Source organism: Chelonia mydas, chromosome 3 (assembly GCF_015237465.2).
Source record: "Chelonia mydas isolate rCheMyd1 chromosome 3, rCheMyd1.pri.v2, whole genome shotgun sequence".
In the NCBI taxonomy this organism is placed as follows: Eukaryota; Metazoa; Chordata; order Testudines; family Cheloniidae; genus Chelonia; species Chelonia mydas.
In genome coordinates this window covers 131,612,093-131,627,668 of record NC_057851.1, presented here as the reverse complement: position 1 = coordinate 131,627,668, position 15,576 = coordinate 131,612,093, and the positions used below count along the sequence as shown (strand labels likewise).

The 15,576-nt window shown below is 40.5% G+C and overlaps 1 protein-coding gene across 2 annotated transcripts in view; it reads right to left on the bottom strand.

The window, feature by feature from the left end:
- Positions 1–15,576, bottom strand: part of RYR2 (ryanodine receptor 2) — a 699,456-nt gene that overhangs the window by 304,926 nt on the left and 378,954 nt on the right. For both annotated transcript variants that reach the window (XM_043544343.1, XM_043544344.1), the window contains one exon: positions 14,540–14,623. In XM_043544343.1, coding sequence (XP_043400278.1) covers positions 14,540–14,623 — 84 coding nt within the window. The remainder of the gene's footprint in view (positions 1–14,539; positions 14,624–15,576) is intronic.

The window sequence follows — 15,576 nt, the reverse complement described above, 5'->3', positions numbered from 1 at the left end:
AATGTGTATGATAATCAAGTTGGGCCATTTCAAATCCAGGTTCTCTCACCCCCCCCCCCTTTTTTTTTCCAAAAACCACACACACAAACTCACTCTCCTGCTGGTAATAGCTTATCCAAAGTGACCACTCTCCTTACAATGTGTATGAAAATCAAGGTGGGCCATTTCCAGTACAAATCCAGGTTTTCTCACCCCCCCCCAAAACACACATACAAACTCACTCTCCTGCTGGTAATAGTTCATCCAAAGTGACCATTCTCCCTACAATCAAGGTGGGCCATTTCCAGCACAAATCCAGGTTTTCTCACACCCCCCCCCCCCCACACACACACAAACTCACTCTCCTGCTGGTAATAGCTCATCCAAACTGACCACTCTCCTTACAATGTGTATGATAATCAAGGTGGGCCATCTCCAGCATAAATCCAAGTTTAACCAGAACGTCGGGGGGGGGGGGGGGGTAGGAAAAAACAAGGGGAAATAGGCTACCTTGCATAATGACTTAGCCACTCCCAGTCTCTATTTAAGCCTAAATTAATAGTATCCAATTTGCAAATGAATTCCAATTCAGCAGTTTCTCGCTGGAGTCTGGATTTGAAGTTTTTTTGTTGTAAGATAGCGACCTTCATGTCTGTAATTGCGTGATCAGAGAGTTGAAGTGTTCTCCGACTGGTTTATGAATGTTATAATTCTTGACATCTGATTTGTGTCATTTTCTGCCATGTACATTGGTCAAACTGGACAGTCTCTACGTAAAAGAATACATGGACACAAATCAGATGTCAAGAATTATAACATTCATAAACCAGGGGGGGAATTAGAGGGGAAATCACATGTATTTTCAGTAAAAGAAAAAAGGTACAAGAAATTATTTGTCCCTACTACTTGATCAGTGTCAAAAATAAGTTTATTGTAGACGTGGTAATAGAATCCAGAACTCCTAACTTTTAGTCCTGTGTCTTTTATCTTGTTTGTACCAGAGACACTATCTATAGGGAGAATTGAATGGCGGGCCTCTCCTGTAAACTGTTATCTTCACAAGATGAGCTATGTTCACTCATTATGTCTTTCTTAAAAGCCTTTAAATGTGATTTCTGATAGCAAAGTATAACAGACCTCTATGCAAAAACAGGTATCATAGCATGTATTTAATTTGAATTCTACAGTAATCAGACCTTCAAAGGGCCAAACAGAACACCACCACATCTTTGTTTTAATCTTTAGTTCACTTCTGCTGATACAGCACAAGAAATCAATTTTCAGTGACGGTTATTCCAGATGGTTTTTACTGTGCCCTCTATGTCATAAAAATGCTTCAAAGCATTAATAAAGCATTATGCAAATCACTGAAATAGTGCTAGGAAAATCTCATACAGTAATTTTGGAACTCGTGTCTTAAAAAAGCAGCTAGTTAATATAGCCAGATTTTTTTTAAGTACATTGAAATACTGCTATGCTGATGGTTAGAGTTCAGAATAAATGACTTACCCAACATTAATAAGCTGTTGCTGCTTTTTTTTTTTTTTACCTGTCATGTAACTCATAGCTCTTTAGATCTGCCAACAGATATAAAATAGCTGAAACTGAGTCTTCATTCTACATTTTTATTTTCTGTGAATATTCTCACTGGTGGGCTGGGTAAGATTCTATCAGTACAGTCACTTGCTCTACTGCTGCCTGTCGTTCAGTCCACCTGTATGTGGTAAACCATTTAATAAGATGCAGCTCAGCAGAAGTGGATCAGCCTATTATTTTGTTAAGACCTTCTTTCATAAGGAGTCTGTTAAACTGAACAGCCAGTTAAACAGAGAGATAAAACAGGCTGATTAACAGATTTTTTTCGCCATGAGCGCAGATAAAACATGTACCATTTTGGTCACAAAGGCATGTTGGTCTGTCGGAAAACACAGTTCTGGTTTCACATAAATTAAACACATTAAAGACCTGCCAACTGACATGGGAAAACAATAAAAACACTGAATTCAGAGAGTTTAACTAATCCGGATATTTTCTTGTATCTCCCTTGACTAGAGAATGAGAATACAATATTAACTCATCTTTTTTATCCTTAGATCCTAAAGTGCTTTGCAAACATTAATTAAGCTTCATAATACCCTTGTGAGGTACCTACTGCATAGTTCACTTAAGTAACAACTGGGGACATAAAGGGAAGAAGCCTACAGTCTAACAAAGTCTCCTAAACCCACATACTAATAGTTATTCTGAAAATAATGTCTTGTTCAATTTATTGCCCATGATCTGTAAATGCTTTTCTAAACTGTGCTTGTAAATGCTGTAAAACAATAGACTGGAATTAAAATATGTTTTAAACTTTGCAACTATTTTAAATTGTATAAGCCCTACTCTATTTTCCCTCCATCTTCCCTTTTTGACCCTCCTTTAATTTTGCTATAGTCAACTGAAGTCTTATTTTTTCAGATAATCATGACAAATAGGAGCTCAGAGGAAGGGTAAGTTCAGCATGATTGCTGGAATATTAATTGGAAACAGAGGTTTGTAATGAAGACATCACACAATCTGAACTAATCAGAGGCATAAACAGCATCGTGATGATGGTAAATGTAAAATGCAAAATGTCCCAATCTGTTTTCTGTCCAACTATAAAAATACTTCTAAATAACTTATCAGCAACACATTCTCATATGTAATTTATGTAGTCTCAACAGTTACCAAAATGGATTTAGTTTGTTAATTAATTAGCTTTGTCTGGCAACTGTAACAATTATATCTAATTCCTGGCTTCTGTCAATCAATTTGTATTCATGAGATCAATTTATAGGCTAACATTTAATTGTTCTACACACAAATCATCTTCTCAGCATGACTTACTACAGAGCATTTTAACACTCCTGTTTGGGGGAATCAGTGAGGTGGCAAAATCTGCAGATGACACAAAACTATGCAAGACAGTTAAGTCTCAGGCAGACTGTGAAGAGCTACAAACGGATCTCTCAAAACTAGGTGACTGGACAACAAAATGGCAGATGAAATTCAATGTTAATAAATTCAAAGTAATGCACACTGGAAAACATAATCCCAACTATACATAAAAAATGATAGGGTCTAAATTGGCTGTTACCACTCAAGAAAGAGATCTTAGAGTCATTGATTGTTCTCTGAAAAATCCACTCAATGTGCAGTGGCAGTCAAAAAAGCAAACAGTGTTTGGAATCATTAAGAAAGAGATAGATAAGAAGATAGAAAATATCATATTGCCTCTATATAAATCCATGGTACACCCACCTCTTGAATACTGCCAGCAGATGTGGTCGTCCCATCTCAAAAAATATATATTGGAATAATGGAAATCGTTCAGAAAAGGGCAACAAACATGATTAAGGGGTATGGAATGGCTGTCATATGAGGAGAGATTAATAAGACTGGGATTTTTCAGCTTGGAAAAGAGACGACTAAGGGGGGATAATGATAGAGGTTTATAGAATCATGACTGGTGTAGAGAAAGTAAATAAGGAAGTGTTATTTACTCCTTTTCATAACCCTAGAACTAGGGGTCACCGAATGAAATTAATAGGCAGCAGATTTAAAACAAACAAAAGGAAGTATTTTTTCACAGAACACACAGTCAACCTGTGGAACTCTTTGCCAGAGGATGTTGTGAAGCCAAGACTACAACAGGATTAAAAAAAGAACTAGATAAATTCATGGAGGATAGGTCCATCAATGGCTATTAGCCAGGATGGAGGGGGATGGTGTCCCTAGCCTCTGTTTGCCAGAAACTGGGAATGGGTGACAGGGGCTGGATCTCTTGATGATTACCTGTTCTGTTCATTCCCTCTGGGGCACGTGGCATTGGCCACTGTCAGAAGACATAATACTGGGCTAGATGAACCTTTCATCTGACACAGTACGGCCGTTCTTATGGTCTTCTAAAGCAAAATTTCTTCTCAGAAAAGATTAATGCAATGGTAGTCGACTACATAAAATTAAATGTCAAAGAGCTTTTGTGTTTTTCTACTGTATTTTTATATTTTATACTTATTTTCTGACATAAAGTATGTGACACACACACATCACAAGTGCAAGATATGACTAGCAGTATATTTTAAAATTAATTTCTATTTAATCTGTCTTTAGTCATACAAAAAATGAGATAGTATTCTGTTTATTTTCTCAGAAAAACATGAATGTTGTTGATTGTGCCTATGAAAAAATGCTGTGCATGTCAGTGAAAAAAAAATCTGTGTAACTAAACATGACACCGGTTTTCTCCTTTGAGTTGTACCTAGAGCTTTAGCACGAATCAAGTTAAATGGAGCTGAAAAGTCACTACGTTGCAAATGATATAAGGGAAACATATGCAATTTATGACCAAGTTCAGGGGACGTTAGCTGTAAACTCCATTTCTAAATCTGCTATTCAATCACCTCACAACAAAATGGGAAAATCTCAGTTGACTGCACAGAGAAATATTAAGAATGTGTTTTGTTGTGAGCATGTCTTTAGAAGCTGACAAGGGAGTGAATTTTCAAATATAGTTCCCTTTGTCTTTCCTTTCAATTTGTCCTTGTCTTGTAGAGGACCAGGCATTTTCCCCTCATTGTGTGTCTCAACAATGAAGTCTCAGTGATGGCAACATGGTTAAGGAAAATTGTAGCAATCATTTATAGTATCTGAGATAGTTAAATAGTCTACATATTTAATAGTGTACATAATTTATATATTGTATAGGTTTACCCACTTTTTAGGAAAACAAATGACAAAATTATTCTCAGTGAGTAGTATTTAAAGAACCTGTGTTGCACTAAAAATGAATGTTCAAAATAAGTCTTCAGGAATATTTGTCACTCTTTCACTAAATGCCAGCATAAATAATATTCATGTCATTGCATCACCGCTTGCCCATGTACATCTTCTGCTCTTTTCCAAAGAGACACTAAATCCCAAATGTCATGCCACCTTTTGCCTCCCAGCATCTCCAGAGACGGGGACTCATGGACCCTCCCGGATCTCCTGCCACTACCATCTACCAGATTGGACTTGATGAATAAGCAGGCATTTGGGAAAACAGATTCGCCAAGCAGTGCTTTGCGGGGCCTCCCCAAAGTATTTGAAAATGCAGTACTTGACTACAGAAGACTGAGTAGGACAAATGGCAATTTTCTTTCATCAAGAAAAAGAGGTGGCTGATCATACGTTTTTCACAGTTTTCTGTAACTACTCAGAAAATAGATACTCAACCTGCATAAGGTAAAAATAATTGCACAGATATTTGTAAGATCTATTAAAGATCTTGTGGTTACACTAGCTCTATATGAAAGAATAGAAACTCTTTAATGTTTCATAAAAGAGCATAAATTATCTACATATCACTTAAAAGTGAGAATATCAGCTGCATCGGTATGCCATTACTGATACCGCCCTCCAATAATGACATCAGAGTGGGAAAGTCAGAAAACATGGGATCCAAATTCTGGCCCTCAAACTGATTTTAATGGGATGTAAATGTTTTCACTGAGCACAGGATTTGTCATGTGGGTTTTAAACCAACTCCAGGAGCTCAGGCCAGAGAGCAAATGGATATTTTAAAATGAAAACCATGGAGCAAAGTCAAAGATAGTATGGATCTACCTCACTAATGTCTAAAATCTGCCCTCAGATATACATGCAGTTTTGTGTTATGTGCCTGTATTTGAATTGCACTAATTACATAAAAGAACAAAAGTTTTGCCCCTTTTCCCAAGTGGGTAGTCAATATTTGGGGCCTCGATGGAGAAATTTATTATACAAGTCAGGTATTTCTTTGGTGCAGTCCTGTTTATTTACAAAGAACATACATAAAGTCCTGTTTTCCTGAATCCAATAAGAACAAACAGGAGGCATTTTCCTTGCTTGCAATTTCCAAGCTTGCCTCTTCAGTGAGCACTCTGCCCAAAAGAAATCCCCTCTGTTAGCTTCCTCACACAGCCACACTCACACTGCTTCTCTTGCTGTCCGCTTGCTTCTCCTTTGCTTTCTGTTTCTGAAAAACACACACACGCACACCCATCTCCACTAATCATTATCCCAGCCACTGTGACTGCAATATGTCCCAGGGAAACCCCTCTTGTTTTCCCTCAGTTGGTTCTTCCCATGTGGCCCAGCACTTTCTGCATGATTTCTACTATTTCAGCTATCCTACTGCATATGGAGATTCTTACTCCATAAAAGACCTTATTTGTTTCTTTGAACGGTGGCTAGTACACCCACCAGTTTCAGTGAGGTATGTGATTGCCCACAGACCAAAGACATGCTTGCTGGCAGCCATCAATATGCTCTAGCATAACAATACATTCTTTAATTACACTTCTGACTTGTGCAGCACCTTCCATTAAAGGGACTCAAAAGTGGCTTATAAACATTAATGAATTAAGCTCACAACACCATCGAGAGGTATTTAGGCAGTTTTACAAAGCGTATAGAATTAAGTACCTGGTTTACAGAGTGGTTTGACCACACTCATCTCAAAATGAAGTCAGCGGGAGTTTCTTGTGGTGTAACAGGTTTTATTGCAACTTGTTTGTTACATCTCTCTGAAAAAGGCCCTAAGTAACTTGCTCAGGGTCACGCAGGAATTCTGTGACAGCACCAGCAATAGAACCCACCCCTCTTGGCTCCCAAGTCTTGTGCTTTGGCCATAAGACAACTCTTCCCATTTCTGTGACCTTTAACTCTACAAAGCTCTGCGAGAGGAATGGGAACTTTGCTGATAATCACCTACATCCCTGACTCAATCTATAAATCTTAGGCCTGATCTACACTGCGGGGGGTGTGTGTGGGGGGGGGTTCAATCTAAGTTATGCAACTTCAGCTAAGTGAGTAACATAGCTGAAGTTGACGTACATAGATCGACTTACCGTGGTGTCTTCACCGCGGTGAGTCGACTGCTGCCACTCCCCCGTCGACTCTGCCTGCGCCTCTCGCCGAACTGGAGTACGGGAGTCAATGGGAGAGCGCTCAGGGGTCAATTTATTGTGTCTACACTAGACGCAATAGATCAACCCCCGCTGGATCAATCGCTGCCCACCGATCCGGCGGGTAGTGAAGACATACTCTTAGAAACACACAGTGGAGTAACTAGACAGCATGTAGTGACTTCGGAATTAGAGAGAGAATAAAATAGGAGGCATGTATCTCTCCAAATGGTGGCAAAATTGCTCTTTCAACAAAACAACCATGCACACCATGGCCATAACTGAAGGCAAGTTTGATCCTGAAAGATAAGATAGGAAAAATACCCCAAAGATAAACAAACAAGTTACAATAAAACCTGTTACACCACAAACTGTTGTGAGAGCTCAAGGAGCTAACAGAAAAATCACTACAGCATATCCAATTATTATAATTTTCTTTTGACTTGAGTTTGGCCATTCTGGCAGGGTGACTATTCTGTGAGCATCCATCCACCTTCAAGCATAGATTACCACCCATGAGAATGTACATTGAGTATCTACTCAACCTACATTGATCATAATGTGAAACACTACCATCCTCCTGTCCAGAATCATTATGAGACAGAAGCACGTGAAAAAGAATTAAGTTTAAAATAGTTAAATATGAAAAACAAAATGAACAAAAAATAATATTAAAGTAACTACTTGAGTTTATTCTTCTTTGAGCCTCACAGGGGAATCATGATATTTTTGTCATTAGTAGCCAAATGCACAAAATGTTACACTAATCGTATATCTCGATATCCAAAACAGTTACAGAAGCCAAGTTAACATTAATAATACTGTACCACTGATCTATTGGAATGAGCCTATTCATGAAGTAAGCTAAGAAACCTAAAACCAGAAGACTGTTGAGGTACAAATGAATAGTACAACAAAACAACCATTTAAAATGGGCCAGATTATATTCAGATACATGCACACAAGTCTTACTGGAACTATTTCTGCTCTCAATCTCACTGTGTAACCCTACTGAGCCAATGGGCTTCCAGAGGTGTAAATGAACACAATTTCTGATAATCCTCTCTATAGAAATGTTAAATGTGTACCTAAGGGGAGAGTTTGACACAGTGTTAAAAGTTTTTTATTTGAGCTACCTTTGTTTTACAAAATAAGATCTAATCAACCGTTTGGTTTGTGTTTTGCATCATGACTCTCTCAGATGTTTCCTTGATCAACATACAGCAAATATACCAGAAAACTCTCTGCCTGGACAGTCGCCAGTGAAGTTAATGGTAATTTTTTTTTTTATCTAAGGGTAGAATCTAGTCCCTTAATTTTGAAATAACATTTTCAAGCTTGCAAGCACACAGAGAAATGTATAACTAGGAGAAGGTTCCCTGTGAAATAACAAGCAAGCCTGACAGTTTCCCACTTAGAGATCAGTCCTACAAGGTGCTGAGTATTGTCAACTCCCAGTTAATTCAATGGAAAGTAAGGACACTTTGGCATCTCACAGGATTGGAACCATAAAGATTTCAGTCAAAATGTCAAATGGACCATCTTAAAAAGTTTTAGTTGAGAACACAGAACCTTTTAAGGAGAAAATACTCAGTAATATGCATTATGTGGTCTGGAGAGGAGACTGTTAGTTCACCAGTGACATGACATCTTTAGCTGAGATGTAAAGATTTACATTAGACATATATCCTCATAATATGCAACTTCATTTTGTCCCAATTATTTTTAAGAATAGTTTTACTAAAATCTTTACAAATTAGTCTTACAGATAAAGAAATAGTTTGGAAAATAATACAATGAACAGTTATGTACAAATGAAGAGATGGATATTTAGGATGCATACATTACACTGTCCAGGAAACTCCACTTTGGAAGGCATATGTATGAGATGCTGGAAGCATTTTAAAAGATTAAAATGAAAGTGAAGAACTGAAGAAAGAGTGACATAAGGGATAAAGCAATATTAAAAAGGGTCTAAAGGATTCCATGGGTAGTTCACCTGTTCACCTCACACTCATGCACATGACTTTAGTGAGACTGCTCACAAATGTCAGGCTCAAAGGGTAGTGATCAATGGCTTGATGTCTAGTTGGCAGCCAGTATCAAGCAGAGGACCCCAGGGGTCGGTCCTGGGGCCAGTTTTGTTCAACATCTTATTAATGATCTGGATGATGGGATGAATTGCACCCTCAGCAAGTTCACAGATGACACTAAGCTGGGGGAAGAGGTAGATACACTGGAGGGTAGGGACAGGGTCCAGAGTGACCTAGAAAAATTGGAGGATTGGGCCAAAAGAAATTTTATGAGGTTCAACAAGGACAAGTGCAGAGTCCTGCACTTAGAAAGGAAGAATCCCATGCACCGCTACAGGCTGGGAACCGACCGGCTAAGCAGTAGTTCTGCAGAAAAGGACCTAGGGATTACAGTGGACAAGAAGCTGGAGATGAGTCAGCAGTGTGCCCTTGTTGCCAAGAAAGCCAATGGGATACTGGCCTGTATTAGTAGGAACATTGCCAACAGATCGAGGGAAGTGGTTATTCCCCTCTATTCGGCACTGGTGAGGCCACATCCGGAGTACCGTGTCCAGTTTTGGTCCCCTCACTACAGAAGGGATGTGGACAAATTGGAGAGTCCAGCAGAGGGCAACAAAAATGATTAGGGGGCTGGGGCACATGGCTTACGAGGAGAGGCTGAGTGAACTGGGGTTATTTAGTCTGGAGAAGAGAAGAGTGGGGGGAGGGATTTGATAGCAGCCTTCAAGTACCTGAAGGGGGGTTCCAAAGAGGACGGAGCTAGGCTGTTCTCAGTGGTGGCAGATGACAGAACAAGAAGCAATGGTCTCAAATTGCAGTGGGGGAGGTCTAGGTTGGATATTAGGAAACACTATTTCACTAGGAGGGTGGTGAAGTACTGGAATGGGTTACCTAGGGAGGTTGTCGAATCTCCAGCCTTAGAGATTTTTAAGGCCTGGCTTGACAAACCCCTAGCTGGGATGATTTAGTTGGTGTTGGTCCTGCTTTGAGCAGGGGATTGGACTAGATAACCTCCTGAGGTCTCTTCCAACCTAATATTCTATGATTCTATGCAGGACTTGGCCCAACTGATCCAACTTCTGAATCATTTGTCATTTCTTTGAGTCTAATTTTGCACATCTAAGGGTCTGTCTATATGAGGAGTTATTCCAGAATAGCTGTTACTGATTAACTACATGTTAACTACTGATTAACTACAAAGCTATTGCTGATTAACTAGATGCTTTAATCCTTAATTCCACTTTCTGGGTTAAACTAATTCTGAATAATGCACATGTCCTACAATAAGGGTGTCTTCATGGAGTGAATCAGGAATATTTAATCCATTTTAAATTTACATCCAACCTTATTCCAGATTAATTTACATGTCTAGACAAACCTTTAAACAGATCTCCCATTGAAATTAAGGGAAGTTTTGCACAGGTAAGGTCAAAACCCTTAAATACTGTAGCATGAATGGAAGGTATTAGCTTAGGCTGAATGTGAAAGTAGTGATACAGATGAAAGAAAATGTCCCCAAACTTCTAGCTGTCATGCAATCTATTACACTGTGACTATAGCAGTGGTCTCCAACCTTTTTACGCACAAGATCACACTTTGAATTTAAGTGCAACCCAGGATCTACCCTGCCCCTTCCTGAAAGCCCTGCCCCTTCCCTGAGGCCTCGCCCTCCCTTCCTCCATCGCTCACTCTCCCCAACCCTCACTCACTATCACCAGGCTGGGGCATGGGGTTGGGGCTCAGAAGGGCTGCAGGCTCTGGGCTGGGGCCAAGGGGTTCAGAGTGTGGGAGGGGGCTCCAGGCTGATCCTGGTGCGGGGGGTTGAGGTGCAGAAGGAGATGCAGAGTGTGGAGTCTAGGAGAGAGTTTGTGTGAAGGAGGGGACTCTAGGCTGGGGCAGAGTGTTGGGGTGCAGGTGGGGGTACAGGGTGCTAGTTCTGGGAGGGGGCTCTGGGCTAGCGTAGGGGTGCGGGCTCCCGCTGGGGAGCGCTTACATCGGGCAGCTCCCAGGCAGTGGCGCAGTGGGGCTAAGGCAGGCTGCCTACCTGCCCTGGCCCCTCACCACTCCCAGAAGTGGCCAGTATGCCCCTACGGCTCCTGGGGAGGTGTGTGGCTCCACACGCTGCCCCTCCCTGCAGGCACCGCCTCCGCAGCTCCCATTGGCCGCAGTTCCCCATTCCTGGCCAACGGGAGCTTCAGGAATGGTGCTTGCAGGCAGGAGCAGCAGGCAGAGACCCCTAAACCCCCACCACCACCGGGGGCCACAGAGGCGTGCTGGCCACTTCTGACAGAGGCATGGGGACAGGGCAGGCAGGGAGCCTGCCTTAGCTCTGCTGTGCAACTGGACTTTTAGCAGCCAGAAACTGCAACTGACTGTCAGAGGCTCTGGGATCGACCAGTTGAACACGACCTACCAGTTGGGGACCACTGCACTATAGTATTATTTTATAGAAAAAAGTAGTCAAACTGGCTTTTTTACTCCACGTGGTGTGACCACACCATTGTTAGAAAGATGACTGAGTCAGCCAAGCAGAGTCTACAAAAATGCTAGTATTCCACTACATAGAAGAGAGCTTTATTAAAATCACATTATTGTTGCTGTAGGACTGCACTAATCCTGCTTCCACATAAACTTTATTCACAAAAACTAGCAGACAAATTGTATATCAAAATATTGCAGGTGGATAGCTTCCTGGTCATTACAGTTACACTATTTCTTGACTGGATAAAAGGACCTTACATCTGGAAAACAGTACAGGTTTAGCAAAAGTCTACCAAAACTGAGTTTACAAGTGCAACCAAGCTTTGACAGCATCACAGAGCAGAGCATATGTAACATTTCCTGCGATAGGCCACAAGCTTTCTGTTGTGGTGGCCATTGTTTCCCAGTAACAAAGTGGGTCCATTTTGCGAGAGAGTGGATGGAGTGGGTTTAGTATTGTCTTTGTAGTGTGACTATACTTGTCCAGAATTAATATTTGAAGTCGTGGGAATTGGGTCCATGTTTTACACATTTATTTTCTGGACTCCAGAAACAAAATTTAAAGGAATATAAAAGAAATGTCATTGTTCCAATACAAAAAGCAGAAGAACACAATCAGAATGTCACCACGTGCTGACACCTGTTGGCTTCATCTGGTGTCTTTGTGGCATGGTACCTTCATGTTAAAATTGTGTTGCTGCAGTAATCATAAAACTTTTAAAAGCGTCCAGAACAGGTGAATGAATCTTTCTATCAATCTGGATAATCTTAATCCAGCCATTCTAGCTATGGTAACATGATTTTTCCAACATGGCTCAAGTCTCAGTGCATCATTGAGTTTTATATAGATTTGCACACATTTCAGAATCACCACAACTTCACCAGATATTACTTTTGTATCTAACCATGTTTCATTGGCCATTTTCCATCCTCATATGCTCAGTGAACCCCAACTATGTATTACATTTCTCAACTAGTCAGATCAATCCAGAGTAGCAACTCATTTCATGTATTTTGCGTGAAGTTTGAACATTTTGAGTGCCTAGTGGCCCATAACAAGTGGCAATTCCTTACAAGCTTTTGTAAGTGATCATGCTATTAACCTGATCTACTCATCCTGTAGCCACTGAAATCAGGGGAGTTCTGCATGTTGAATGGCTACGTGATTGTGCGCTATAAAACCAATGTACCACCCCAAGGGTTAAATTGAGTTCATTGGGGAAGACCACTGACTTCATTGTGATTGCATGGTTATAACTGACAGAAGAATTCGCTCATCTGTATTTTCTACCAGAAGGGAAGTCAGTAAGTCTAGGCACATATGAATTGATCCTTATTCTTCAAGCCATCATAATACAGCAGTGACCTCTTCTTCCACTTTAATACAGAAATCCTTGTTGCTTACTAGTAGCTCCTAATGTTTTGGCAGAGTTTCAATGAATTCTACTAGTTGGGTACAGAAACCGTATCTCTATCACAACTGTTATCATTTTCAAGTGTTGTAGCAGGTAAATTAAAATGATGGTCAGATTAATTCAAGATTTCTTCAGAAGGCCCAAAATAAACCTGATACAGAATGTAGTCCAACCTAACACCAACATAGCTAGCTCCTAAACCTGAAGTCCTTACTGAGTTCTTAGTCAGACACAACTGTATCTTGACGTCAACAGGAACTGTCACAGTAATATTATTTTACTATTAATTTTCTTTAGAATATATTTTTTTTAGGTTTTTTTCTGCCCACATCTCAATTTAAAGGGTCATTTGTTGGGACCTCTGTTTTTTTCAGAGGCAATGAAGTTATGATCTCCAGTCCAATGGAATTCAAAAACACTGAACATTGTCATGGACAGAGTGGCATAGTTCTTGTATTACCAAGTACGATTTCCTGTTACTTAGATATTGTATATGCACCTTAGTTAGTCTTAACTCCCCCTTTTTCAGAATGCCATTACTGAAGAAGAGTTTGAGGAAGTTTATCCAATTCCTTATTTTTCTTTCTTTATTCTTGCAAAGAAACTAGCTGTAGCCCACAGGAGTCAGCGGGTAGTGACATTCTAACTGTGATCATCTTTTTGAGTTAGAAATTATAGTCCTTCATCCCCTTAAATTTTATTTTCTTGACTCCAGAAAATAAGTATAAAAAACATATCTGGCTCCGTGTGGCTCCCCAGAAGCAGCGACATGTCCCTGCTGCTCCTAGGCGGAGGAACAGCCACGAGGGGTTCGGCGTGCGGGAGGGTGTGCGGGGCTGGGGCATGGGGGTGTGTGTGTGCAGTGCGTGGGCTCTGGGACAGAGTTTGGGTGCGGGAAGGAGCTTGGGGCAGGAGGTTGGGGTGCGGGGGTTGGGGTGCCAGATCTGAGGGTGCTCACCTCAGGCGGCTCCCCACAAGCAGCAAACTGTCCCTGCTGTTCCTAGGCGGAGACACAGTTAGCCTCCACCTGCAAGAGCCAATGGGAGCTGCGGAGCCAGCGCTCGGGGCAGGGTGGCGGCAGCGCGCAGAGCCGCCTAACTGCGCCTCCACCTAGGAACAACCCAGAGACAGGTTGCCACTTGTGGGGAACCACCCAAAGTGAGCATCCCCCGGATCCAGCACCCCGCACCACCCCCCCCACATCCAAACTCCTTGCCTCTTAGTTAACCCCACATTCCCCCAACATCCTGGATAAAAAAAGCTTTTACTGAATATGTATGTATATGAGGGGATTTTGAAAAACACCTAATGAGTTAGGAGCACAAGACCCAAAGAAAGTCTTGTGATGATAGTTGGTAATATGAACATGCATGACGTACATGCAGTGCAATGGTATGCTTGGACCCATGTTTTATTCACTTATTTTCTGGGTACCAAATACAAAATCAAAGTAGATGAAGAAGGTCTGTAATACATTTCCAACCCAAAAAGCTGAAGATCACAGTCAGAATGTCACTACATGCTGACTCCTGTGGACTACAGTTAGTATTTTCTCTTCTCCCTCTTCCCTCCCTACCTTTCCTCCACACACACTTATTAGAACTCAGTCTCCTCAACTCTTCTTCCCTCATTAAACAATAAAACAAAATAAAAAGGATGTGTTTGAATTTTGACTTACTTCTTAGGAAGTTTCAGTTTTTTCACTTTTTCTTCAGCATATTCATCAGCAATTCCTACATGACAACCTAATGCCAACAGGGTTCTGGAAGGCAAAACCAGTGATAAACTGTCACTTTTATATATTGGTTTCTGTTATCAGATATACAGAACAGGACCCTTATGTCAAATTAGGCCTACAAGAACTACAACATAAAATTCCTTTTTTATGTAAAGATTCTTACCACACTTCTTTTGAGGTGTGTGTTATACACTTCTGTGTACTGTTGGAAAACTTTATTAGGATACTTCTAAGTAGCCTATTTAAAATGTTAGATCAGACTTGTTATTAGAAAGGAGCTGTCATATGGGTAAAAGTTTCAAATACATCTGACTAAGATAGTTGGATGAAAAACTCCTCCCCTCCCACCCCCCCAAAAAATGTTTATTAAAAGTAAAAAATTATATTGGTCAAGTACATTTCTGTTTCCATACACATTCCAGAAAAGGCTCCTCAGGTAAGCAGAGCAGATAATAAATACTCTCTTTTGAGTTAAATACAATATAAATATAATACGCACAGCTGTAAATTGACTCTGAATAGATTGGTATAGCCTTCTGAATTTTTTCAATATACCATCTAAAAATCATGACTATAAACTGTCATTCTTTTTGTATTTCCTGATGTCTTGAGACAATTAGCAACTCTTATTTTCTCCCAACTCATAATCAAGGAGTCCATGCAACACTGACTTCACTTCCGAAAAGGAGGACGATAGGTTGTTTCCTCCAGGTAGTGTCAATACTGCTCCTTTGATATGCCAGAGAACTTGGTGGACGAATGAAACAAGGTGTTCCTTTCCCGAAGAGACAGAGTATACTACCTCTGCAGTGATCTCAGACTCTGGCCAAGCCAAACAGCGTACTGATACTCTATTTTTAACTTTCTTTTTTTAAGTGGGACTCCCATTTTGGCTTTTAAAAAAAAGATGGTACCCTTGTCAGATCAAAGGATCAAATACTAGCAGGAGTCAAAGATCAGAAATTCTAGGAAGGTGC